General features: G+C 45.8%; 2 protein-coding genes across 3 annotated transcripts; both read right to left on the bottom strand.

The window, feature by feature from the left end:
- Nucleotides 1-879: 879 nt before the first annotated feature.
- On the bottom strand, nt 880-13,797 carry LOC129856948 (BCL2/adenovirus E1B 19 kDa protein-interacting protein 2-like). Of its 2 annotated transcripts, none has more exons than XM_055924740.1 (10): nt 13,628-13,797; nt 9,916-9,996; nt 9,674-9,732; nt 9,324-9,581; nt 8,629-8,826; nt 7,187-7,289; nt 6,970-7,101; nt 4,857-4,943; nt 4,578-4,676; nt 880-2,864 (listed from the first exon to the last, which is right to left on the bottom strand). In XM_055924740.1, the coding sequence occupies exons 1-10, from the start codon at nt 13,669-13,671 to the stop codon at nt 2,840-2,842; spliced, it is 1,086 nt and encodes a 361-aa protein (XP_055780715.1). In that variant the 5' UTR covers nt 13,672-13,797; the 3' UTR covers nt 880-2,839. The 2 variants fall into 2 exon arrangements, with proteins under 2 accessions (XP_055780715.1, XP_055780716.1); XM_055924741.1 differs by lacking the exon at nt 13,628-13,797 and adding an exon at nt 11,510-12,019.
- An 802-nt stretch (nt 13,798-14,599) lies between these two features.
- LOC129856776 (exopolyphosphatase PRUNE1-like) lies at nt 14,600-22,891 on the bottom strand. The gene is made up of 8 exons (XM_055924493.1): nt 22,832-22,891; nt 22,473-22,625; nt 22,167-22,369; nt 21,826-22,010; nt 21,555-21,713; nt 21,301-21,395; nt 16,882-17,040; nt 14,600-16,724 (listed from the first exon to the last, which is right to left on the bottom strand). The coding sequence occupies exons 1-8, from the start codon at nt 22,889-22,891 to the stop codon at nt 16,338-16,340; spliced, it is 1,401 nt and encodes a 466-aa protein (XP_055780468.1). The 3' UTR covers nt 14,600-16,337.
- Between the last annotated feature and the right edge of the window lie 1,683 nt (nt 22,892-24,574).

Raw genomic sequence — 24,574 nt, 5'->3', positions numbered from 1 at the left:
GGGTGTCTAGTAGAGGACGGGTGAAGGCTACGGGGTGTCTAGTAGAGGACGTGTGAAGGCTACGGGGTGTCTAGTAGAGGACGTGTGAAGGCTACGGGGAGTCTAGTAGAGGACGTGTGAAGGCTACGGGGAGTCTTGGGGAGTCTAGTAGAGGACGTGTGAAGGCTACGGGGAGTCTTGGGGAGTCTAGTAGAGGACGTGTGAAGGCTACGGGGTGTCGAGTAGAGGACGTGTGAAGGCTACGGTGTGTCGAGTAGAGGACGCGTGAAGGCTACGGGGTGTCTTGTAGCGGACGCGTGAAGGCTACGGGAGTCTAGTAGAGGACGGGTGAAGGCTACGGGGTGTCTAGTAGAGGACGGGTGAAGGCTACGGGGTGTCTAGAGGACGGGTGAAGGCTACGGGGTGTCGAGTAGAGGACGGGTGAAGGCTACGGGGTGTCTAGTAGAGGACGGGTGAAGGCTACGGGGTGTCTAGTAGAGGACGCGTGAAGGCTACGGGGTGTCGAGTAGAGGACGTGTGAAGGCTACGGGGTGTCTAGTAGAGGACGTGTGAAGGCTACGGGGAGTCTAGTAGAGGACGTGTGAAGGCTACGGGGTGTCTAGTAGAGGACGGGTGAAGGCTACGGGCTGTCTAGTAGAGGACGGGTGAAGGCTACGGGGTGTTTAGTAGAGGACGTGTGAAGGCTACGGGGTGTCTAGTGTTTTTGAACAGTAATATTCACTGAATGTACTTTGTATTACCACCTTTATCTCCAGTCCTAGCTCTGCTCAGAATAACCAGCAGTCTTTATTTGACACCTGAAGTTTATTATTATTCCATATTCCATTTTCACTTATTTACCTAAGCTTCTTCAACAACAAAAAAACACAAAAGCCCAAAGACGAGTCCCGTGATAACAACTTTATTTACATGAACAACTGACGAGCAGACAGACCACCGGGACAAAGATGTGAATGCAGAGGGGTACAAAATAATCCCTGAGAAACAAGCAGCCAAACTCCAGTCGTGTTAACGAAGGACAACTCCAGTCGTGTTAACGAAGGACAACTCCAGTCGTGTTAACGAAGGACAACTCCAGTCGTGTTAACGAAGGACAACTCCAGTCGTGTTAACGAAGGACAACTCCAGTCGTGTTAACGAAGGACAACTCCAGTCGTGTTAACGAAGGACAACTCCAGTCGTGTTAACGAAGGACAACTCCAGTCGTGTTAACGAAGGACAACTCCAGTCGTGTTAACGAAGGACACCATATCTATCTGAGGCCATTCCGTTTCCTCCTCCACAATTCAGAGTATTTCAGAACACCCCGCTGACATACCAACCACCATATAATCTTACTGAATACTAATCTGATTTAATACTGAATGCATCATCGTCTCATGTATTTAAGATCTGTTGTGTCCATAAATGTTACCTACCACCAGTCTTTTAAAGAAGTCTTTTGAGGACTTCTGTAGATTTAAAAACATCCCCAATGTGGTGTTATAATTCAGTAGCAGTAACATTGAAAAAAACACCATTTCCAGTGGTAGCATTGTCATTGGTTGCACTAATTGCACTGTTTCTCTACATAACCTGTTTCAAGAACTCATAACATTACCCTAAAAAAGGCAGTGAGGCCGAAACGTTGGTAAATTCCCCAAAAATGACTGGGAGTATATATATGGAGTGTGCGACTTTGTTATTCGTTGTTAGTCAGCACCTCCACACAAACTATTTGTTCTGTGTGTGCGCCAGATCATGTTTTTTAATCAGCATAAAGGACTAACATAAAATACATTCAATTGCTCCCTTTTTCAGATTTTTTTTTTTTCATTTTCAGATTAATATTCATCATCATTCCTAATTAATGGACAAGTCACTGTTCCTGAGTTACAGTAAATGCAGGCAGCAGCATTCTTCTTCCATAGCTACCTCACTTCCTGTGGCTGTCAAAGCCCATTTCCTGAATGCCTGCAGCATTTCCATGGTGACACCCCTTCCTTAAATAGTGTAAAAGCCCTTACACACGTGGTAAGCAGTGCTCTAAAACAAATATCTTAAAAAGTGAGAAGATCATTCAGCTATAGAAAGTATGGTTAGAAAATTACAATTTAAAGTACAGGTTGTTCAAGAGTTCTCTTACATAAATATTTGCTCTGAGGGTAGGCTATAAAAAAGCTTAGGTTTTACGTCATGATGTAAATTCTGATTTATTTTATTAAATACTCTGTGTCTCCATCTTAACCTAAAGTATTTGTTGCGCACCAATCACATTTTAGTAAACATTAAAAGGTGACATCCCATCTCCCTGACAACCTGACAGTCAAAAGTGTTGTACTTGGCACTAGAGAGCAGTAAGCCCCTACAGATAAAGCAGCAGTAAATGTCAATGTGAGTTCCAGTGAAGGTAACTGTAACAGAAAACCATCTGGACCTTTCATTTAACTCTAGTGTTAAATGTTGTGTTCAAACTGACTGTAGGTTGATCCTTGACGACAGGTCTCACAAATCACTCTGGCATCAATACATATGATAGGGTTGCATTCAAGTACCACAAAATAGGGGCAGTTATGAAACTGTTGCAAAGCCAGTGGCTTGGGGAAGTGAACTTCTTTAGTGACATTACATTCAACGATGAATAAATAAAAGGTGTGTCTGTACACACAAAGTCTTTCATTTTCTGTACAACAAAAGTGCTGCACGTCCAAGTAAACCTGCAGGGTGACATCTGGACTAGTTGACTTGTGAACTTCCATGGTAATTCAGCCCATAGTTCCTGGTCGTCTGCTGTCTTCCCCTCCTTCGCCTATCCACTCAAAATGTCCGCTCTTTGGCTTCCCACGATATGTCCCTCACCTCACCCGTTCATCCTCGCATCATACCTAGAGAAAACAAAGCACTTTTAATACATGAATAATAATCCTAATCCTAAGTAAAAGTAAAATTGTAATAACTTCTAGGCTAATATACAGTGGGGCAAAAAAGTATTTAGTCAGCCACCAATTGTGCAAGTTCTCCCACTTAAAAAGAGGAGAGAGGCCTGTAATTTTCATCATATGTACACTTCAACTATGACAGACAAAATGAGAAAAAAGAATCCAGAAAATCACATTGTAGGATTTTTTATGAATTTATTTGCAAATTATGGTGGAAAATTATTTTATTAAAGTATTTGGTCAATAACAAAAGTTTCTCAATACTTTGTTATATACCCTTTGTTGGCAATGACAGAGGTCAAACGTTTTCTGTAAGTTTTCACACACTGTTGCTGGTATTTTGGCCCATTCCTCCATGCAGATCTCCTCTAGAGCAGTGATGTTTTGGAGCTGTTGCTGGGCAACACGGACTTTCAACTCCCTCCAAAGATTTTCTATGGGGTTGAGATCTGGAGACTGGCTAGGCCACTCCAGGACCTTGAAATGCTTCTTACGAAGCCACTCCTTCGTTGCCCGGGCGGTGTGTTAGGGATCATTGTCATGCTGAAAGACCCAGCCACGTTTCATCTTCAATGCCCTTGCTGATGGAAGGAGGCTTTCACTCAAAATCTCACGATACATGGCCCCATTCATTGTGTCCTTTACACGGATCATTCGTCCTGGTCCCTTTGCAGAAAAACAGCCCCAAAGCATGATGTTTCCACCCCCATGCATCACAGTAGGTATGGTGTTCTTTGGATGCAACTCAGCATTCTTTGTCCTCCAAACACGACGAGTTGAGTTTTTACCAAAAAAGTTCTATTTTGGTTTCATCTGACCATATGACATTCTCCCAATCTTCTTCTGGATCATCCAAATGCTCTCTAGCAAACTTCAGACGGGCCTGGACATGTACTGGCTTAAGCAGGGGGACACGTCTGGCACTGCAGGATTTGAGTCCCCGTAGTGTGTTACTGATGGTAGGCTTTGTTACTTTGGTCCCAGCTCTCTGCAGGTCATTCACTAGGTCCCCCCGTGTGGTTCTGGGATTTTTGCTCACCGTTCTTGTGATCATTTTGACCCCACGGGGTGAGATCTTGCGTGGAGCCCCAGATCGAGGGAGATTATCAGTGGTCTTGTATGTCTTCCATTTCCTAATAATTGCTCCCACAGTTGATTTCTTCAAACCAAACTGCTTACCTATTGCAGATTCAGTCTTCCCAGCTTGGTGCAGGTCTACAATTTTGTTTCTGGTGTCCTTTGACAGCTCTTTGGTCTTGGCCATAGTGGAGTTTGGAGTGTGACTGTTTGAGGTTGTGGACAGGTGTCTTTTATACTGATAACAAGTTCAAACAGGTGCCATTAATACAGGTAACGAGTGGAGGACAGAGGAGCCTCTTAAAGACGAAAGTACAGGTCTGTGAGAGCCAGAAATCTTGCTTGTTTGTAGGTGACCAAATACTTATTTTCCACCATAATTTGCAAATAAATTCATGAAAAATCCTACAATGTGATTTTCTGGATATTTTTTTTCTCATTTTGTCTGTCATAGTTGAAGTGTACCCATGATGAAAATGACAGGCCTCTCTCATCTTTTTAAGTGGGAGAACTTGCTCAATTGGTGGCTGACTAAATACTTTTTTGCCCCACTGTAGCTCTCAAGAGAACCCAATCACTCACTCTCGGATGCTGTCGGGAATCTGCAGGCGTTCCATGGGGATGTACTCGGACAGCTCCTGCAGGCTGTGAATGAAGCGGATCTTCCGGCTGAACTTGTCACTGTGGAGGGCACAGAGAGGTCAGAGGTTTGAGTGAACATCAGCATGGTCAAGGCATATGCTGCATCATGGATCTTCACAACAGATGGAGTGGGACTCACTGAATCAGTGTGACTCGTTGAATCATCTTCTGAGGACTGATGTGGTTCAAATGAAATATGACTTTAATGGTTCTGCTCACCTGATGAAAGGCTTGACGACAGTGATGAGTGCTTTGATGTACCAGGCAGGGTGGACCACAAAGAGCCCCTTCAGATCCTTCCTCAACCTGCCAGGAGAACCATCACCATGACTCATTGAATCCACATTATTCAGGGCGAGTTACAATACGTGTCAAATACGTAGGCGGAAACAACCACATGATATGAGTAACATAGTGGCTGAGGCAGATTCTCTGGATGGAACACGGCGAATGTCTGATTTCGTAAACAATCCCCTAGGCATGGGCAGAAACCTGACGTCAATGTCTGTTTCTCTGAGTCACATGAAGAAAATCATTAACTTAGACGCCTCAGTAAACACCAACCTTATTTGAATACAATAAGAATGTTCATCCTATGTGTAGTTCTCCTCTTAACGCCCTGGGAAGAGTGCCGTGATATACGGCTTTGAGACCTGACTCTGATGATATGACTCAAAAGCTCACGGTCGCATAGCAACCGCATTTGCCTCCCTCCAAATTGAGCGTGTGAGGTAACGTCTGAGGGCTGGTTTTCTCAAAGACACCAGTGTCTGGAAATAGGTCTGGTCTCGTCCAAGTTCACCAGAAGACATGCTACAGATGTAGGATCTAAATTGGATCACCCTTTTGCAGGATAACGTTCCTGCAATGCAGGATATTTTTTACGTAGTGCATTTGAGGTTTAAAAAGGCTTTGACGTTTTGACTTGATTTTCCCTTACGAAAAATATATCAACCCTTACACAAATGTCCATTAATTATAATCCACATAATAATTCACATTTCCGGTTGCTTCAAGATTGTTTTCCTGTTGTAGCAAACTGGCTCAAATGAAGATCCTACATCTTTACCTTTGGCACTATAATTCCCTAAGGCAGGGTTTCCCAAACTTGATCCTGGGGGCCCCCTGGGAGCACGTTTTGGTTTTTGCCCTAACACTACACAGCTGAATCAAATAATCCAAGCTTGATGATGAGTTGGTTATTTGAATCAGCTGTGTAGTGCCCGGGCAAAAACCAAAAGGTGCACCCGAATTTGGGAAACCTTGCCCTAAGGTATATTAGGAGCAAGATGATGGTCAACCTGACGTTTTTCATGAATATTGTCTTCAATTGGGAGGCCACTGTGGTATGCACAGTGAATGTGGTGGTTTATGTATGGGAACGTTATGCTGCGGAGTGTGGCCAGTGGCCAGGCATGCAGAGACTGAGCACTGAGCTGCCTTTATATGGGCTATGGAAACATCTCAGTGATAAGGAGGACTACATTACAGTAGAACCAACAGCACAGATACAGTATGAGACAAATTGCAAATATACCGACACGTGGATATACTTTAATACACTTATTTTTGATTGGACTTTGTATTATTGATATTGATTATTGTACTGTGATGTTGCGAGAGCCAGCACACAAGCATTTCACTGCACCTTTTATACCTGCTGGAAACTGTGTACGTGACAAATACAATATGATTTTGATTTGGCACACACACACAGTCAGGGATCAGAGGGTTATCTGAGGAATGTCCGGAGGGGGCACTTCCCTGTGGTAGAGATCCTCATAGCCCTGAATTATTATACTACCCTGTGGTAGAGATCCTCATAGCCCTGAATTATTATACTACCCTGTGGTAGAGATCCTCATAGCCCTGAATCATTATACTACCCTGTGGTAGAGATCCTCATAGCCCTGAATTAATACACTACCCTGTGGTAGAGATCCTCATAGCCCTGAATTATCACACTACCCTGTGGTAGAGATCCTCACAGCCCCGAATCATTATACTACCCTGTGGTAGAGATCCTCGCAGCCCTGAATCATTATACTACCCTGTGGTAGAGATCCTCACAGCCCTGAATCATTATACTACCCTGTGGTAGAGATCCTCACAGCCCTGAATCATTATAGCATTCCTGTGATATTCCACACTAGGGGAGGAGAAGCATAGATATGACAGGAATAAGAGCCCTCCCATTACGTCCTCCCATTCTGTCCAATTCCTGGACCACAGCAGTGCTATACAGAGGGCCACTTGCCCCCTCCTCTGGACTCTTTCAGTACAACAGCAGAGGGAACCTTGTGAAAGAAAGAGCAAGAGGAATGTACTGTACCTTCTGTCAATGGAGGTGTAACACTGTCGCAGCCATTTGATAGCGGGCATCTTATTCCTGGGAGCCATGCTGCACAGGTACACCATGACATAGCCTTCTGACACCATCAGGTCCAGCGTCCCCACTATGTACCTGCACCGTACACACACACCCAAATAAGAAACAAAACTTTCATTGAGACCTCAACACCAGAGGGTGTTTGTCCGTCTACACTGACCTGAAGAGATTGTCCATGACGTACTCATAGTTCTCCACTGTGTTCTCTGGTAGGTAACAGGAGGAGAACGTGATGATGGCGTTCATAGCCTCCCCGTAATAACCTAGGAAACACAGAAGCATACCTCATGAGATACAGCACATGTATATCACATAGAATGACATAGTGAAGAATGACAAGTTCCAACTGTGGGAGTATAGACGGAGTACATGTTGAACTGCTATAGTGTTAAGTACTGCTAAGGGGGGTCCTAATAAAATACTGAAATACTTAAGACAAATGTATTTCTGTTTGAACTCTGTTGTTGTTTGACATCATGATGAGGTAACTTGATTGGGCCCAGTAAGGCTATTCATAAAATAGATACAGTCGTATAGTCAAAGGAAGCCATCCTCCTCAACCTAACATACTATTATTTTAGGGGTATATACAGTAATATATAGATGGATTCACCTGGATTCACACTGAGTATACCAAACATTAGGAACACCTTCCTAATATTGAGTTGCAACCCCCCTCCCCTTGCCCTCAGAACACCCTCAATTTGTCGGGGATAGACTCTACAAGGTGTCTAACATATTCCAGAGGGACACTGGCCCATGTTAACTCCAATGCTTCCCACAGTTGTATCAAGTTGGTTAGATGTCCTTTGGGTGGTGGACATGGGATACACATGGGAAACTGTTGAGTGTGGAAAAACCCAGCAGCATTGTAGTTCTTGACACAAACCGGTGCGCCTGGCACCTACTATTTAAAGATATATATATATTTTTTTTTAAATGTAACCTTTATTTAACTAGGCAAGTCAGTTAAGAACAAATTCTTATTTACAATGACAGCCTACCCCGGCCAAACCCAGACGACGCTGGGACAATTGTGCGCCGCCCTATGGGAATCCCAATCACGGCCAGATGTGATGCAGCCTGGATTCGAACCAGGGACTGCAGTGACAGCTCTTGCACTGAGATGCAGTGCCTTAGATCGCTGCGCCACTCGGGAGCAACCATACCCCGTTCAAAGGCACTTATATATTTTGTCTTTCCCATTCACCTTCTGAATGGCACACATACACAACCCATGTCTCAATTGTCTCAAGGCTTAAAAATCCTTCTTTAACCTGTCTCCTCCCCTTCATCTACACTGATTGAAGTGGATTTAACAAGTGACATCAATAAGGGATCATAGCTTTCACCTGTATTTACCTGGTCAGTCTATGTCATGGGAAGAGCAGTTCTTAATGTTTTGTATATCAGATAGATTGACATAGTGCAACTGAAAATCATTCCCTTTCACTGAGGCCTGTCATTTTTAGGAAATGCATATAGTGGGACCTACACAACAGATGCTGTGTCATATGCACTCAGCTGGACTCAGTTATGGAAGCTTTGATTTTACAGGCTGTTCAAGTAGTTACTTGACAGTCAGCATCAGCTGTGTCTCACCTCCGTGGGAGAGCACCTGGAGGTATGGCTCCAGGACACTCATGTTGACGTGGTACTCCTGTCCTGTGACGCAGAACCTTCTCCAGCGGCGCCCCCTGTTGTCCACCTGGTCTAGCTCCATGGAGCCCATCTCTGCCTGCTCCATCACCGTGGTGCCTGAGACACCATCCTCCCCCCGGCCCAGCCGCGGCAGGTCATCTGGTCATCAGAGGTCAGATGAAGGTTTAAGAATAGTGGGATTAGATTGTGCAAGCATCATACCATTCCATTTCAGAATGGAATTCAGAATTATAAAATGGAATGGAATAGAAGAATACTATGTTCCAAATTGGAATTTATCTTTATCTCTCTCCTACTCTCTCTGTTTTCTGACCTCCCACTACAGTTCATTCTACCCCACACCCCCTCAGTCTCTCTCCCCACCCTCATACCTCCCACTCTCGCTTTCACCTTCCCACTCCAGTTCGTGCAAGTCGTCTTTCTCTGTCATCCTCCCACTCCATTTCTCTCTCACCCTCCCACTCCAGTTCTTGTCTCCTCTCTCACCCTCCCACTCCAGTTCTTGTCCCCTCTCTCACCCACTCCAGTTCTTGTTTCTTGTCTCACCCTCACACTCCAGTTCTTGTTTCTTGTCTCACCCTCCCACTCCAGTTCTTGTCTCCCCCTCCCACTCCAGTTCTTGTTTCTTGTCTCACCCTCCCACTCCAGTTCGTGCATGCTGTCAGGGAAGTTGCAGGACTCGCTGTCCGAGGGCGTCTCCAGGGCCTCCAGGTTGATGTCCAGCTCCGTGTCATCTTCGTCGGGTGAGAGGGCGGCGGCAGAGTACCCGGTGTCCCCCGACCTCACGCTGCGGTCCGCTGAGTCAGTACGGGACAGGGTCAGGCTGAGGGTGGGCGCCACCAGACGCTTCTTCCTTATGGGGTTTTCTGACAGGGCCAGGCTGGTGGGTGGAGCTGGGGGAGTAGCACACACACAGGTATTGTGGGATATGGTGCAGCACTTTTGGAATTAGGCCTTTGCAGACATATGGGTATTAGGGATATACCTGGTCTCTCTGCATTTTCTCCTTGGGTCTCAGGACTATGGGAATCTTCAGGAAGAGGTCTAGGGGGGAATACGAAATACTTGAAAAAGCTTAGTACTGCTTTCTTACCCGGTCATAACCAAAAAGCATTCTTTGTAGGGACCTAAAATATTGTTTAAGATTGTCATGGTGAACAGGCTGGGGTTTACAGTTCATGTGGTCAGGGGGTAAGGTCAAAGGTCAGGGTTAGGTTTGTCTCTGACCTGGGGAACTCCTCATCCTGCCATTCCTCCCTCAGCTCCATGTCCTGGATGTAGGAAGCAGCCTTCGCCCCCTCTGGACTCCTACAGAACAGACAGCATATCACAGCACATTCAATAGTCTTCAAATGCTTTGCTGTACATGCTGTAATAATCAAAAGATTCAACAACAGTCTATAGTCCTTAAGAGCTCAAATAAGACAAAGTCTGACAGACACTCTGATGGAGGCCACTGCCCAAACGCAGGTACCATGTTTTTAATGTGATGATGCCAAATTAATAAAGTCTTATTTGTAAAGTGCCTGTCAAACATTACGCACGAATCATTGCAATATGTTCATTGGTCATCAGGGGAGAATGACTGCCCCCTCTCATTGAAACCAAGGAAGTTCAAGGCCGACTGCAGGCATTGTAGGCAGAAAACAGGATTATAGGGATGGGCATTTGACATGTTTTGATTGTTCTAGTACACGCTTAATGTGCATTTATCTATATGCCACCAGTGTGAAACAATACCTAATTTATCATAACCATTAGTACTATTTAAGATGAATTTATTGAAACTGTAAAATCAACTGGTTATATTATAAGGTGGAACACAATCTTCAAAAAGGCAGTAACCTCAGCAGTGGCGCTTGCATAGAAGCCTATGGCTGTGCAATGGCATAGCATTGTTTTGTTCATTTAACAGACAAGCCACTCTTACTTCCCGAGCCCTTATCACAGTCAAGACACACCTTGCAAGCAAGCACCCGCCCCACACACACACACACACGCACTGAGTCCTCAAGTTCTCCCTCACCTCACTCCAGTGCTCAGAGAGTACACAGACACAATCACGTCCAAGTACAGAAGAGCGAGAGAGAAAAACTAACAATGTAGAAGCTTGCAACTTGTCTTACTCCATGTGTGTCCTCTGGCTGTCATTGGTCTAGACTGCCTCTGCCAGTGGACACACTTGACAAGGTTTCAGGACCACTGCAAGAGTCAAACAGCACCCTCTGTGACTGTGCCTCCAGTACTCCATGGAAGAGTGGTTCACAAAGTGGCCAACACACCCTTAGACCCACCAGCTGCATGCATAATGCATGCACCCTTGGCACATATGTACAGTATGTCTGCTGAACACTTCCCTATATTACGTTTAATATAGCATCACACTGTAAGGACATACAGATACAGAATATAGACTCATTTGTAAACTGTCATAAGGGGGGGATTGTCTTGGTTTAGAAGACCACCAGCTGTCACTTACAAATTCAAACAGAGTGATAAGCAAATGCTAGATGCACCAATACATTGGCAATGATAAAATAATGATAATATGTCCAACTGTAGGCCCTATATAGAAAGAAATGAAGAATCGGGAAACTACAGTAAGTTTATCCATGTAGTTTAAGCACTTTTAGTGTCATTACACAGTATTAATATGTAGTAAACTAACTTTGCACAACTGTGTTCAAGCCGTCAACTGGATTATACATTGCTTCCACATCAGCTTCCCCGTCTCCAACAACCTAGTTCTACTGGAGTTACACAATGCCTTTGTAAATAAAGATAGACACACCGATACACAAAGCAACTGAGCATAGCCTACCTTTCACCCTTTCCTCTGTATAAACGCGCACTCATGCAGACATCATGATTAAAAGATGAGGTTAAAAAAAAGTTAAAAATGTTGATCAAGAAGATAAGTTATTTCAAAGTCGTCAATTGTAAACACTCCGACGATCGCACAAGTGCAGTGTTCTGACTGACGACCCAACCACACAGCAAACAATACATTAGCTTAGCCAATCAGAGGGCTTTGTACGTGCTCGGCTGGTGACACGTTCACCACACCTGAGTGAGAACTTTCTGATCTATCACTCATCGCAACTTGTTAACACATCCGTAGAGAAATAGTTGAGTATCTCAATGCAGCAGTCTCAAACTCTTACCACACTGAAAGGAAACACATTTCGGCAACAATAACAGTTCCTGTTTACTCAACTATCATAAAAAAAGGGTATTGCCTTCTCCTGATTTGTTTTTTACGAGAATGACACATCAATAGATCCCTCTCCGTGTCTATGGTTTGATGAGTCAACCCAGCTGTACTCGTGACAGTAAGGCTTAGCTGCGTTGGTTTGTGAGATGTGGTCTGAGTATAAACTCATTATCTATTTAATTATTTAAAATGTGGGCGTCCCGTTGGGACGTGATCGTTGTGGCACTGAATACCTGAACATCTTGTGAGGTTGGAGTATAGGGGGTTAAAGGGTCTCTGTGTTGCAACCAACCAGTGAACAGATCTCAACTCAATTGAACACTTAAGGGAGATTCTGAGCGGCTCATGAGACAGCGTTTCCCACCACCATCTACAAAACACAAAATGATGCATTGTCTCGTTGAATAATGGTGTCGCATCCCTCCAATAGCTTTCCAGACACTTGTAGAATCTATGCCAAGGCGCATTGAAGCTGTTCTGGCTCTTGGTGGCCCAACGCAATATTAAGACACGTTTGGTGTATTTTGGCAGTTACCTGTAGACGCGTGTAAAAAAAGGTGTTAATAGCTGCTCGTGGTGGGAATGGAAGACAACCTCTGTTCTTGCATTGTTCCCGAGGAAGCATGCCTAGGGTGTATACTCTATGTTAAGGAAACCTGATCTTGTAATGGCCACGGCCTGTCGAGGCAGTTATTGAAGCCTCTGCCTATAAGAGGACAGGAGTAGATAGCAGGGATTAACCTAACGCCAAGAAAGCTCCGATTCAAACTCCCTTTCCGCCAGCATTGTAATGTCAAAATATGTTCCTTGATCACCAAATATGGAGTTTCGCTGAGCAACTATCTCATTTACTCCCGTTACAGCCGGTATGTAGCCTACTTCCAAAAAGCAACGGAAAAAAATGCCTCTTCAACTCCAATACCTCTAATCTATCTATACCTCCAACTCCAATCTATCCCCCCGCAGATAGATCGATGACAATATACAGAAGGGATATGGAAGGAATTCGGAGGCAACTAATGATGACATCAGAGATACAGTGGCTGTCTTTCGCAGTACAAGTATCAGACAGAGACTAAGATCAGTATGTTTCATTCCAATTACCGGTATATTAATTATAGGCCTAAACCAAATTTCTATCTACTGGCATTATTACATCACCCCAGACACTGTTCGTGAATCCTGTCAACAGCTCACCAAATCCAGTGGTGGAAGTTGCCCTTTAGTCCATGTAAATCTTAGTTATAAAACAAACATGGGCAATTACTAAGCCCATGCATGAATCAAAGCTTTGTCAGTTTTGCAAAGCCAGCGATTCAGCACTGAGGAAGTCATTAGAGCCGACTCCCAGGACGGATGGCATCTTTATCGTCACTACTGGCCTGGTTAGTGTCAGAGTGGCTTGTGACTTCCCATTTCTCCTTTTGTTAACCCCTGTCCATTGTCCAGAGAGCAGGTCATATGACATGGAGTCTAGAGGGGTGTAAAGGAGATAGATACAACACTCACACTTCAATACTCCATCTTCCCCTCTAACAATTGAAATTCACTACTCCATATTTTCCTCTTGCAATTGAAATGAGCTGAAACACTGATACCACTGTTTTAGGTTCAGAAAACCCACACCGCTATGAGCGTCACTTGTTACACACACTGGTTGTGAAACTATGGGTTTCCACAGAATAAACTAGCAAAGTGGTAGATACATTCATTTTAATCACTTACCCATTTAGCATATACTGGTCCCCCTGGTCTGTATAGGTCCCCATATCGTCCACCCTGTGAGTGAGATCAGATGATTATTACAGCACTGAATGGGTACCTCCAGGAACTAGAGTTTCTTGCAAAACAAGACAGCCTGCTGGCTCATCTGCCTTTCTCATGAGGAAGTCTGTTGATGTGGGTGGGTGTGTTTGTGTGGATGTGTGTCTATGTCAGTGAATTCACCCTCTTCCTGTCCCTACAGGTTTTTCTGCATTTCAGCAGGACCTGTTGTGGTTGTTTCCCTATTGCCTAAGGCTAAACTCACCTGGGCAGCTATGGTGCTTAGTCGGCAGATTGAAACATGTTTAGCTAGAGCCTCGCAGATAGAAATGCACTGCATAGAATAAACATAACCATTTGTACTCTGCATAATGGAGGCTTGTCCCTTCTATACATTACATTTCTATCTGCAGTGTTCTAGACATTGCATCCCATTGAATGTGCCTCAGTTCTCCCACAGTCAGGGAGGAGTTAAGGATAGGAGGGAGGTAGGCAGGCTTGGGCGATATACCGTTTATACCAGGGTATTTAGAAAAATACCAACGGTATGATTTTCAAAACCATTCTTTGGGTTGGGGGCACCCCCGCCTCGCAGGGCCTGCCGCATTACAACTTAAGTATAATTATAAGAAATAAATGAGGGCTCCAGCTATGCATTTGGTTTGCTAAATGTCAAGGTCAAGCTTCTTGGTTACAGTAGAAACATTCAATGCCCTCCTGGATCAAGATCCCTGTTGCCTCATTTGTTTTGTGCCTAAAAAAGAAGTGTGCACTTCTGGTAATACGTATACCCTGGTATGGTACAGAAACGGTATGAACATTTGGATACGGCCTAACTCTAGAGGAAGGAAGACAGTAGATACCACCCTGGGAGGAGCCTCCATGGTCCCAACATCCTCCCATCACAAACACGGAGTTGAAATAACGACAAAACAGGATAAGAAACTTTAATACTATTTAACCCTTTTCAACATTTCAGGTGAAACCATTACATTTCTAACTGTAAAACTTTAGTCAGTTGGTTTCCAAATGATTAAAAAGGTCAAACTGACATTTTTCACTTGATTGTCCTTCATAACATCTGCCAATGGTCTAACCTTGACTGAAATCTACTCTACCTTTTGGTGCAGATTATAGCTAGATCTCAAAGAACACTGTTCTCATCCGTTTGGAGCATTTTATGAAATAAACAGTCATTTAATTAGACTACATCAGGCCTGGCAGTACCTTGAGTGGTTCTGGGGAGTCCTAGTTTCAGATAAAAGAGATCAAAGTATTATATTCAAATTAACATGACATCAGCAATATCATTGGTACCAAGTGCTTTACCACTATCAAACGGAAGTTACTGTATCTTCTTGCAAAACAATTGCATATAATCAGATAATTCTTAAATAATATTTTTTTAATTATGTTTACATACATTTGTAGTATACAAAATCTTTCATTTGGAGAAGATACAGTATTATAATGGTGTTTTGAGTCAGAAGAACATTCAAAACTGATTTATTATCAATAAAACAGTCAGTCAAGGAATAATGTCTAGCTATCTCTAGCAATAACTATTCAACACAAACATTTCAACGTCAAACTGCTTATCAATTATGTCAAATCAACACTGCATATCATGCAGAGTAACACTTTACTTGGACAGTCCATCTGTAGATGCTCTACAGACTATCACATTTCAACAAACTATGTACTAAATGCCAACCTTAACCTAAACTTAACTCTTACCCTAAACCCAACTCTAACTATTAACCCTTACCCTAAGCTTAGTAAGCAGTTGCTTATCAACAGATAGTTTGACCATCTTTAGAGCATCTACAGCTGGACTATCCAAATAAAGTGGGGCCGCAAATTGGTTTAGGCATCTAAAACAAAAATCTTCCTATACACATTAGTATAGGGCACAGTGCCTAGATGTCAAGATCAAGCTTCTTGGTTACAGTAGAGACATTCAATGCCCTCCTGGATTAAGATCCCTGTTTCCTTAGTAAGAAGACCACATATTGGTTTAGGCATCTATCACAAAAATGTTCATATACACATTAGTCTAGGCTGCACACACACTCTTGGGGAGAAGAGAGAGAGTGGATCTATTTTCTTAAATCTACAGCAAAATGTATTTCCCGGAAACATAACAACCGGGAGTATTTTTCCATTAACAAGGTTCCCACTTAAATGTCTTATTCCCATTCAAGGATGAAAGCATCAGTGTCACTAATATTTTTTGATTGAACCTTTATTTAACGAGGCAAGTCAGTTAAGAACAAATTCTTATTACACTGACGGCCTACCCCGGCCAAACCCTAACCCTATGGGACTCCCAATCACGGCCAGTTGTGATACAACCTGGAATCGAACCAGCGTCTGTAGTGATGCCTCTAGCACTGAGATGCAGTGCCTTGGACCGCTAATATTTTCAATACATTTCCATCATCTCCAATATGATTGCCAGTGGATTGTTTACTCCTCTGTATTGGGAACAGTGTGACTCCCAGTCCTCGTCCCAGCGGATCAATGTTGTGCCTACCTTAACACCCTGCACAGTCACAAACAATCTGTACTGACTGGTCTGAATCCTGTTACGAGAACTCTCTGGCCATCCAGCTGTTATACAGGTTAGTGAGCTTGGGAGCTCCGCTGACCACCAGGAGTGTGAGTGACATCAGTGCCCCCCTGCGTTCTCCTCTTCGCTGGCCATCTTGCTGAACTTCTCCGTCAGAGCTTCAGCGCTGATCTTGGGCAGCCCGTTGTCAAGGGGACAGCCCTCCACCAGACTGTTCATAGGGGTGGGGGGGAAGTAGGAGTCCTCCTCTATCCCAGCGTCCTCAGTGCACGCTCGTTGCCATGGTGCCTCGTAGCTCTCCTCTAGGCTCCCACAATGCACCTCTCTTCGCTCCCTGTCCCTCAGGAAGTCCTTGATGATGGGCAGCACCTTCTTCCTGGAAGCCAACGTGTTGCCCTGGAGATAAGCCCTGATGTCCGAGTAAGGGCTGCTCATTGGACTCAGGCTCAGACTGGGGCTCCGGGCTTGCTCCAAGGCTTGGCTCATCTGCCGGACAACAAAGACCATTCAGTTGATCATATAAAATAGAAAAAAACAACACTGGAAACCCAAAGCTTACTATCAACTCTTCATAATGACTTACTTTAACTCTAGATAGTCAACTCTATGGGATCATGTCTGATTGGGATGGTGTAGTTCCTACCTCCCCCCTGTAGAGGGTGCTGGAGCTGTAGACAGCCAGCTGCCTGAAGGGCTCCTTGTTATCGTTGAAGGAGATCGTCATGGCCACCACCAGGTTGTAGCTGTGCTTGTGGCAGAACTCACAGAGCTCTTGCTGTAAGCTTTGTCTCTGTAGAAAAGCCTGAGGGACAACATTTATAGATATTACAGTTTGTTTGTGAATCTCAGTATAAACTCAAGTGCACCAGTTGAGTCCCTTTATAAGTTCACATGAAGAGGCAGGCACAGGGTTTGTGCCTTTTTACTTGTGGGTGGTTCCACCTGATTGGACATGTGGGGGGAGGTGATCTTCATGAACTAGGTGCAACATCCCACCTTCACGTTTTGAGTGTCTGAAGGGTGTGTCAGGCAGTAACACAGGGAAGTGTCTGAAGGGTGTGTCAGGCAGTAACACAGAGAAGTGTCTGAAGGGTGCGTCAGGCAGTAACACAGGGAAGTGTCTGAAGGGTGTGTCAGGCAGTAACACAGGGAAGTGTCTGAAGGGTGTGTCTGGCAGTAACACAGGGAAGTGTCTGAAGGGTGTGTCAGGCAGTAACACAGGGAAGTGTCTGAAGGGTGTGTCTGGCAGTAACACAGAGAAGTGTCTGAAGGGTGTGTCTGGCAGTAACACAGAGAAGTGTCTGAAGGGTGTGTCTGGCAGTAACACAGAGAAGTGTCTGAAGGGTGTGTCTGGCAGTAACACAGAGAAGTGTCTGAAGGGTGTGTCTGGCAGTAACACAGAGAAGTGTCTGAAGGGTGTGTCTGGCAGTAACACAGAGAAGTGTCTGAAGGGTGTGTCTGGCAGTAACACAGAGAAGTGTCTGAAGGGTGTGTCTGGCAGTAACACAGAGAAGTGTCTGAAGGGTGTGTCTGGCAGTAACACAGAGAAGTGTCTGAAGGGTGTGTCTGGCAGTAACACAGAGAAGTGTCTGAAGGGTGTGTCGGGCAGTAACACAGGGAAGTGTCTGAAGGGTGTGTCGGGCAGTAACACAGGGAAGTGTCTGAAGGGTGTGTCGGGCAGTAACACAGAGAAGTGTCTGAAGGGTGTGTCTGGCAGTAACACAGAGAAGTGTCTGAAGGGTGTGTCTGGCAGTAACACAGAGAAGTGTCTGAAGGGTGTGTCGGGCAGTAACACAGGGAAGTGTCTGAAGGGTGTGTCGGGCAGTAACACAGGGAAGTGTCTGAAGGGTGTGTCTGGCAGTAACACAGAGAAGTGTCTGAAGGGTGTGTCGGGCAGTAACACAGAGAAGTGTCTGAAGGGTGTGTCGGGCAGTAACACAGAGAAGTGTCTGAAGGGTGTGTCTGGCAGTAACACAGAGAAGTGTCTGAACTGTGCGTCAGGCAGTAACACAGAGAAGTGTCTGAAGGGTGCGTCGGGCAGTAACACAGAGAAGTGTCTGAAGGGTGCGTCGGGCAGTAACACGGAGAAGTGTCTGAAGGGTGCGTCTGGCAGTAACACAGGGAAGTGTCTGAAGGGTGCGTCAGGCAGTAACACAGGGAAGTGTCTGAAGGGTGCGTCTGGCAGTAACACAGAGAAGTGTCTGAAGGGTGCGTCAGGCAGTAACACAGAGAAGTGTCTGAACTGTGCGTCAGGCAGTAACACAGAGAAGTGTCTGAAGGGTGTGTCTGGCAGTAACACAGAGAAGTGTCTGAAGGGTGTGTCAGGCAGTAACACAGGGAAGTGTCTGAAGGGTGTGTCAGGAAGTAACACAGGGAAGTGTCTGAAGGGTGTGTCTGGCAGTAACACAGAGAAGTGTCTGAAGGGTGTGTCGGGCAGTAACACAGGGAAGTGTCTGAAGGGTGTGTCGGGCAGTAACACAGAGAAGTGTCTGAAGGGTGTGTCTGGCAGTAACACAGAGAAGTGTCTGAAGGGTGTGTCTGGCAGTAACACAGAGAAGTGTCTGAACTGTGCGTCAGGCAGTAACACAGAGAAGTGTCTGAACTGTGCGTCAGGCAGTAACACAGAGAAGTGTCTGAACTGTGCGTCGGGCAGTAACACAGAGAAGTGTCTGAAGGGTGCGTCGGGCAGTAACACAGAGAAGTGTCTGAAGGGTGTGTCGGGCAGTAACACAGAGAAGTGTCTGAAGGGTGTGTCGGGCAGTAACACAGGGAAGTGTCTGAAGGGTGTGTCTGGCAGTAACACAGGGAAGTGTCTGAAGGGTGTGTCGGGCAGTAACACAGAGAAGTGTCTGAAGGGTGTGTCGGGCAGTAACACAGGGAAGTGTCTGAAGGGTGTGTCGGGCAGTAACACAGGGAAGTGTCTGAAGGGTGTGTCAGGCAGTAACACAGGGAAGTGTCTGAAGGGTGTGTCGGGCAGTAACACAGAGAAGTGTCTGAAGGGTGTGTCGGGCAGTAACACAGGGAAGTGTCTGAAGGGTGTGTCTGGCAGTAACACAGAGAAGTGTCTGAAGGGTGCGTCAGGCAGTAACACAGGGAAGTGTCTGAAGGGTGTGTCTGGCAGTAACACAGAGAAGTGTCTGAAGGGTGTGTCTGGCAGTAACACAGAGAAGTGTCTGAAGGGTGTGTCTGGCAGTAACACAGAGAAGTGTCTGAAGGGTGTGTCTGGCAGTAACACAGAGAAGTGTCTGAAGGGTGTGTCGGGCAGTAACACAGAGAAGTGTCTGAAGGGTGTGTCGGGCAGTAACACAGAGAAGTGTCTGAAGGGTGTGTCGGGCAGTAACACAGGGAAGTGTCTGAAGGGTGTGTCTGGCAGTAACACAGGGAAGTGTCTGAAGGGTGTGTCGGGCAGTAACACAGAGAAGTGTCTGAAGGGTGTGTCGGGCAGTAACACAGGGAAGTGTCTGAAGGGTGTGTCGGGCAGTAACACAGGGAAGTGTCTGAAGGGTGTGTCAGGCAGTAACACAGGGAAGTGTCTGAAGGGTGTGTCGGGCAGTAACACAGAGAAGTGTCTGAAGGGTGTGTCGGGCAGTAACACAGGGAAGTGTCTGAAGGGTGTGTCTGGCAGTAACACAGAGAAGTGTCTGAAGGGTGCGTCAGGCAGTAACACAGGGAAGTGTCTGAAGGGTGTGTCTGGCAGTAACACGGAGAAGTGTCTGAAGGGTGTGTCTGGCAGTAACACAGAGAAGTGTCTGAAGGGTGTGTCTGGCAGTAACACAGAGAAGTGTCTGAAGGGTGTGTCTGGCAGTAACACAGAGAAGTGTCTGAAGGGTGTGTCTGGCAGTAACACGGAGAAGTGTCTGAAGGGTGTGTCTGGCAGTAACACAGGGAAGTGTCTGAAGGGTGCGTCAGGCAGTAACACAGGGAAGTGTCTGAAGGGTGCGTCAGGCAGTAACACAGGGAAGTGTCTGAAGGGTGTGTCAGGCAGTAACACGGAGAAGTGTCTGAAGGGTGCGTCAGGCAGTAACACAGGGAAGTGTCTGAAGGGTGCGTCAGGCAGTAACACAGGGAAGTGTCTGAAGGGTGTGTCTGGCAGTAACACAGAGAAGTGTCTGAAGGGTGTGTCAGGCAGTAACACAGGGAAGTGTCTGAAGGGTGTGTCTGGCAGTAACACAGGGAAGTGTCTGAAGGGTGCGTCAGGCAGTAACACGGAGAAGTGTCTGAAGGGTGTGTCAGGCAGTAACACAGAGAAGTGTCTGAAGGGTGCGTCAGGCAGTAACACAGGGAAGTGTCTGAAGGGTGCGTCAGGCAGTAACACAGAGAAGTGTCTGAAGGGTGCGTCAGGCAGTAACACAGAGAAGTGTCTGAAGGGTGTGTCAGGCAGTAACACAGAAAAGTGTCTGAAGGGTGTGTCAGGCAGTAACACAGAAAAGTGTCTGAAGGGTGCGTCAGGCAGTAATACAGAAAAGTGTCTGAAGGGTGTGTCTGGCAGTAACACAGGGAAGTGTCTGAAGGGTGTGTCAGGCAGTAACACAGAGAAGTGTCTGAAGGGTGCGTCAGGCAGTAACACAGAGAAGTGTCTGAAGGGTGTGTCTGGCAGTAACACAGGGAAGTGTCTGATAGGGTGCGTCAGGCAGTAACACAGAGAAGTGTCTGAAGGGTGTGTCAGGCAGTAACACAGAGAAGTGTCTGAAGGGTGTGTCAGGCAGTAACACAGAGAAGTGTCTGAAGGGTGTGTCTGGCAGTAACACAGGGAAGTGTCTGAAGGGTGCGTCAGGCAGTAACACAGGGAAGTGTCTGAAGGGTGTGTCTGGCAGTAACACAGGGAAGTGTCTGATAGGGTGCGTCAGGCAGTAACACAGGGAAGGCTCTGATAACTTGAGGACTGTGTTCAGTTTAGATCTGAAGTGAGATTCTACAAATAATTAATTGGTGAAACATGTGCATTGTGAGATGGCATACTGCAGTAGAACTAGAACTAGTATTTGAACCATGTTATTATCCACCAGTAGTAGGTACAACCTTGTTTTGTATCACATACTGAATAGTTAAGATACACACCCACCTCCAGTGTCATATATATCACACTGACTGCCAGTTTTAAATCTCCTTCCGATGCCACCTTCATGTCTTTCAGTAGCATCTGTTCTGTGGTGAGACCTGGGAACAAGGGAATACGAGCAAAAAAACATTGTAGGTCTCCCTCTCCTTCATACTTAAACATGGCATTGATATCATGGGATGACCATCGTTCTAATCTGAGAGGCAAAAATCACACCCACAAGGCTGAGCTTCAGGTATTAATCCTGGGGTGTTTACCTGACACGTCAAATTTAGCATTCTGCAAGGACTGGAAGAGGACGCCCCTTGGTGGCAGGTTGGGGAAGTGCGTCTCCAGGAGGACAGCGTACTGGCTGTCTTTAGGGGTGACTTTCCCTGCCTCTGGGGCCATGTTCACACAGTCTAACACTATGGTGCCTGTGATCACAAAGAACAGGATGTCAGTCTCTTCACACAGTGACACAGTTAAAGACATAGTTCACTAAATACTGACATGATTTCCACATACATCAGTTATATTTCTGGTTACCATATAAGAGCTGGGCCACCTGTTGGTCGAGGACTTCAGGGGCTTTCTGGATGATCCGTTCTGTCACCAGGGTGGTGCAGGAGCCCACCGTCTCCACGGTAATGGGACAGGAGGGTGAGGGCTTCCTCTCCAGGAGGTGATGGTCGATCACCTCCAACACCGCCTCCTCTAGATCACGGTCAGAGCTGCAACAGACAGCCACACAGTCAGTCAGTCAGTCAGGGACTTTAGTCAAGATATTTCAAGGAGTCTCTAGGTCAGTGTTGCTTTTATAGAGATAGTGTTTACGTCCTGGATGACTGTCAGTGGACAGGGGTTAAGGTGTCATGGTTGACCCTGACCTGGGCAGCACGTTGTGGTCCACCAGTGTGAGGTCCAGCCGGCCGGCCCGGTGTAGACTCCCCAGGTCCACCTCGTCCCGGAACACCAGGTCATCCTGGGAGAGGCCACTCTCTCTCAGCAGGAAGGCATTGTCCGTGCGCAGCGGGAACTCTTGCCGGGGAATGTTCAGAACGGGAAGAGGAATTTTCACAGAATCAAGTGTCTGGGAGGGGGGAGAGAGAGGTGTTATAACACCTGACGCTTGCTCTGTTGAACCATTCTCAACACATGGGTCGGGTCCAAATGATGGGGTGGGTTACTCTCACCTTGGACAGGAAGTATGCGTAGGCCAGAGCTGACACCATGGAGTCCAGGTCACAGGCCTCGTTCCCCAGGACCACATGGAACCCTGGGCTGCCCTCTGCGTTCCCCTGAGGAGGGTAGAGTGGGATGAATACAGTCACAAGAATATCCAACTCCTATGAGGGGATTTACCATGAGAAAATACAGGGCAGTCTATCCATTACTCTTGTAATGGGCCTTCAAAGGCAATCAGATGTGTCTTAGTGAGTGGACAGTGCTATGTGGACAGGCTGTGTGTGTGTGTGTGTGTGTGTGTGTGTGTGTGTGTGTGTGTGTGTGTGTGTGTGTGTGTGTGTGTGTGTGTGTTGTAATGTCAATGCACGTCACGATGATGCTGTTCACTGGAGATTAGGTACTCTTGGTTCTGCACAATGTCCCCCATCCTAGAGTAAAACCCTGGACACTGTTTGAATAGCCTTCTGAAGGGTCAATGGCAGATCCCAGTGTAGCCTAAAGTGGATGAGCTAAGGGCTGACTTCCCTCCCCTGCCTGAAGGCTCTGGCTAGCTCTTTGTCAAATAGCCTTAGGATAATTCCATCAATGACCTCAGTAGAGCAGACTGTGATGTAATGGCTAAGCTACAGCCTGCTAACTCCACTACATGTTTTTGTTGAACATTTTAATGTGGAGTTGAGAAACAAGTAGGGTGTTTCATTTTCCCAGAGCATGGCTGTCTGTGACAGCGGCACGAGTCATGGGTGCCAGAGCTAGGGGCTAACAGAGACAGCTTGTTGCGATAACAAAAGCCGGTCATGTGACAATTAGCCAGTCTACAGCCTGAAGTCTAGCAGCAGGTAGCCTAGCAGTTAAGAGCATTGGACCAGTAATTTAAACGTTGCTGGTTCAAATCCCCGAGCCGACTTGGTGAAAAAATAGAATTGATGTGCCCTTAGAGCAAGGCACTTAATCCTAATTGGTCCTGTAAATCGCTCTGGATAAGAGCATCTGCTAAAATGTTCCCAGTCAGTGAGGGGATTATTAACATGCTGCCCCCCCCCCTGAACACTCAGTAGTACAGTATGGAGGTATAGGGAAGTGACATCAGCCATCTGTTGCAGATCAAGAGTAAACAGAGTACTGAAGTAACTCAACTAGACAGGTGAAAGAAAATTCTCAGGGAGCATCCACAATATAACCCAGTCTCATCTACCCACAATATAACCCAGTCTCATCTACCCACGATATAACCCAGTCTCATCATTCCACGATATAACCCAGTCTCATCTACCCACAATATAACCCAGTCTCATCTACCCACAATATAACCCAGTCTCATCTACCCACGATATAACCCAGTCTCATCTACCCACGATATAACCCAGTCTCATCTATCCACAATATAACCCAGTCTCATCTACCCACAATATAACCCAGTCTCATCTACCCACGATATAACCCAGTCTCATCTATCCACAATATAACCCAGTCTCATCTATCCACAATATAACCCAGTCTCATCTACCCACGATATAACCCAGTCTCATCTATCCACGATATAACCCAGTCTCATCTATCCACAATATAACCCAGTCTCATCTACCCACAATATAACCCAGTCTCATCTATCCACAATATAACCTAGTCTCATCTACCCACGATATAACCCAGTCTCATCTACCCACGATATAACCCAGTCTCATCTACCCACAATATAACCCAGTCTCATCTATCCACGATATAACCCAGTCTCATCTATCCACGATATAACCCAGTCTCATCTACCCACGATATAACCCAGTCTCATCTACCCACGATATAACCCAGTCTCATCTACCCACGATATAACCCAGTCTCATCTACCCACAATATAACCCAGTCTCATCTACCCACGATATAACCCAGTCTCATCTACCCACGATATAACCCAGTCTCATCTACCCACGATATAACCCAGTCTCATCTATCCACGATATAACCCAGTCTCATCTACCCACGATATAACCCAGTCTCATCTATCCACGATATAACCCAGTCTCATCTATCCACGATATAACCCAGTCTCATCTACCCACGATATAACCCAGTCTCATCTACCCACGATGTAACCCAGTCTCATCTACCCACA

The sequence above is a fragment of the Salvelinus fontinalis genome, chromosome 6 (assembly GCF_029448725.1).
Source record: "Salvelinus fontinalis isolate EN_2023a chromosome 6, ASM2944872v1, whole genome shotgun sequence".
In the NCBI taxonomy this organism is placed as follows: Eukaryota; Metazoa; Chordata; class Actinopteri; order Salmoniformes; family Salmonidae; genus Salvelinus; species Salvelinus fontinalis.
The sequence above is the reverse complement of the archived record's forward strand: the minus strand, read 5'-3'. Positions and strand labels throughout refer to the sequence as shown.

Bases quoted from the DNA above. Each gene is read 5' to 3' on its own strand.
- LOC129856776 (XM_055924493.1), bottom strand. From the start codon at position 22,891: ATGGGGGACATTGTGCAGAACCAAGAGTACCTAATCTCCAGTGAACAG. The intron at 21,396-21,554 runs GTAAACACCCCA...CCTTGTTCCCAG, and splicing joins TGCTAAATTTGACGTGTCAG to GTCTCACCACAGAACAGATG. The intron at 17,041-21,300 runs GTGGGTGTGTAT...GTTGTCCCTCAG, and splicing joins TGATATATATGACACTGGAG to GCTTTTCTACAGAGACAAAG.
- LOC129856948 (XM_055924740.1), bottom strand. From the start codon at position 13,671: ATGGGGACCTATACAGACCAGGGGGACCAGTATATGCTAAATGG. The intron at 7,290-8,628 runs GTGAGACACAGC...TGTGTTTCCTAG, and splicing joins CCAGGTGCTCTCCCACGGAG to GTTATTACGGGGAGGCTATG. The intron at 7,102-7,186 runs GTCAGTGTAGAC...TGTACGGTGCAG, and splicing joins GTCATGGACAATCTCTTCAG to GTACATAGTGGGGACGCTGG.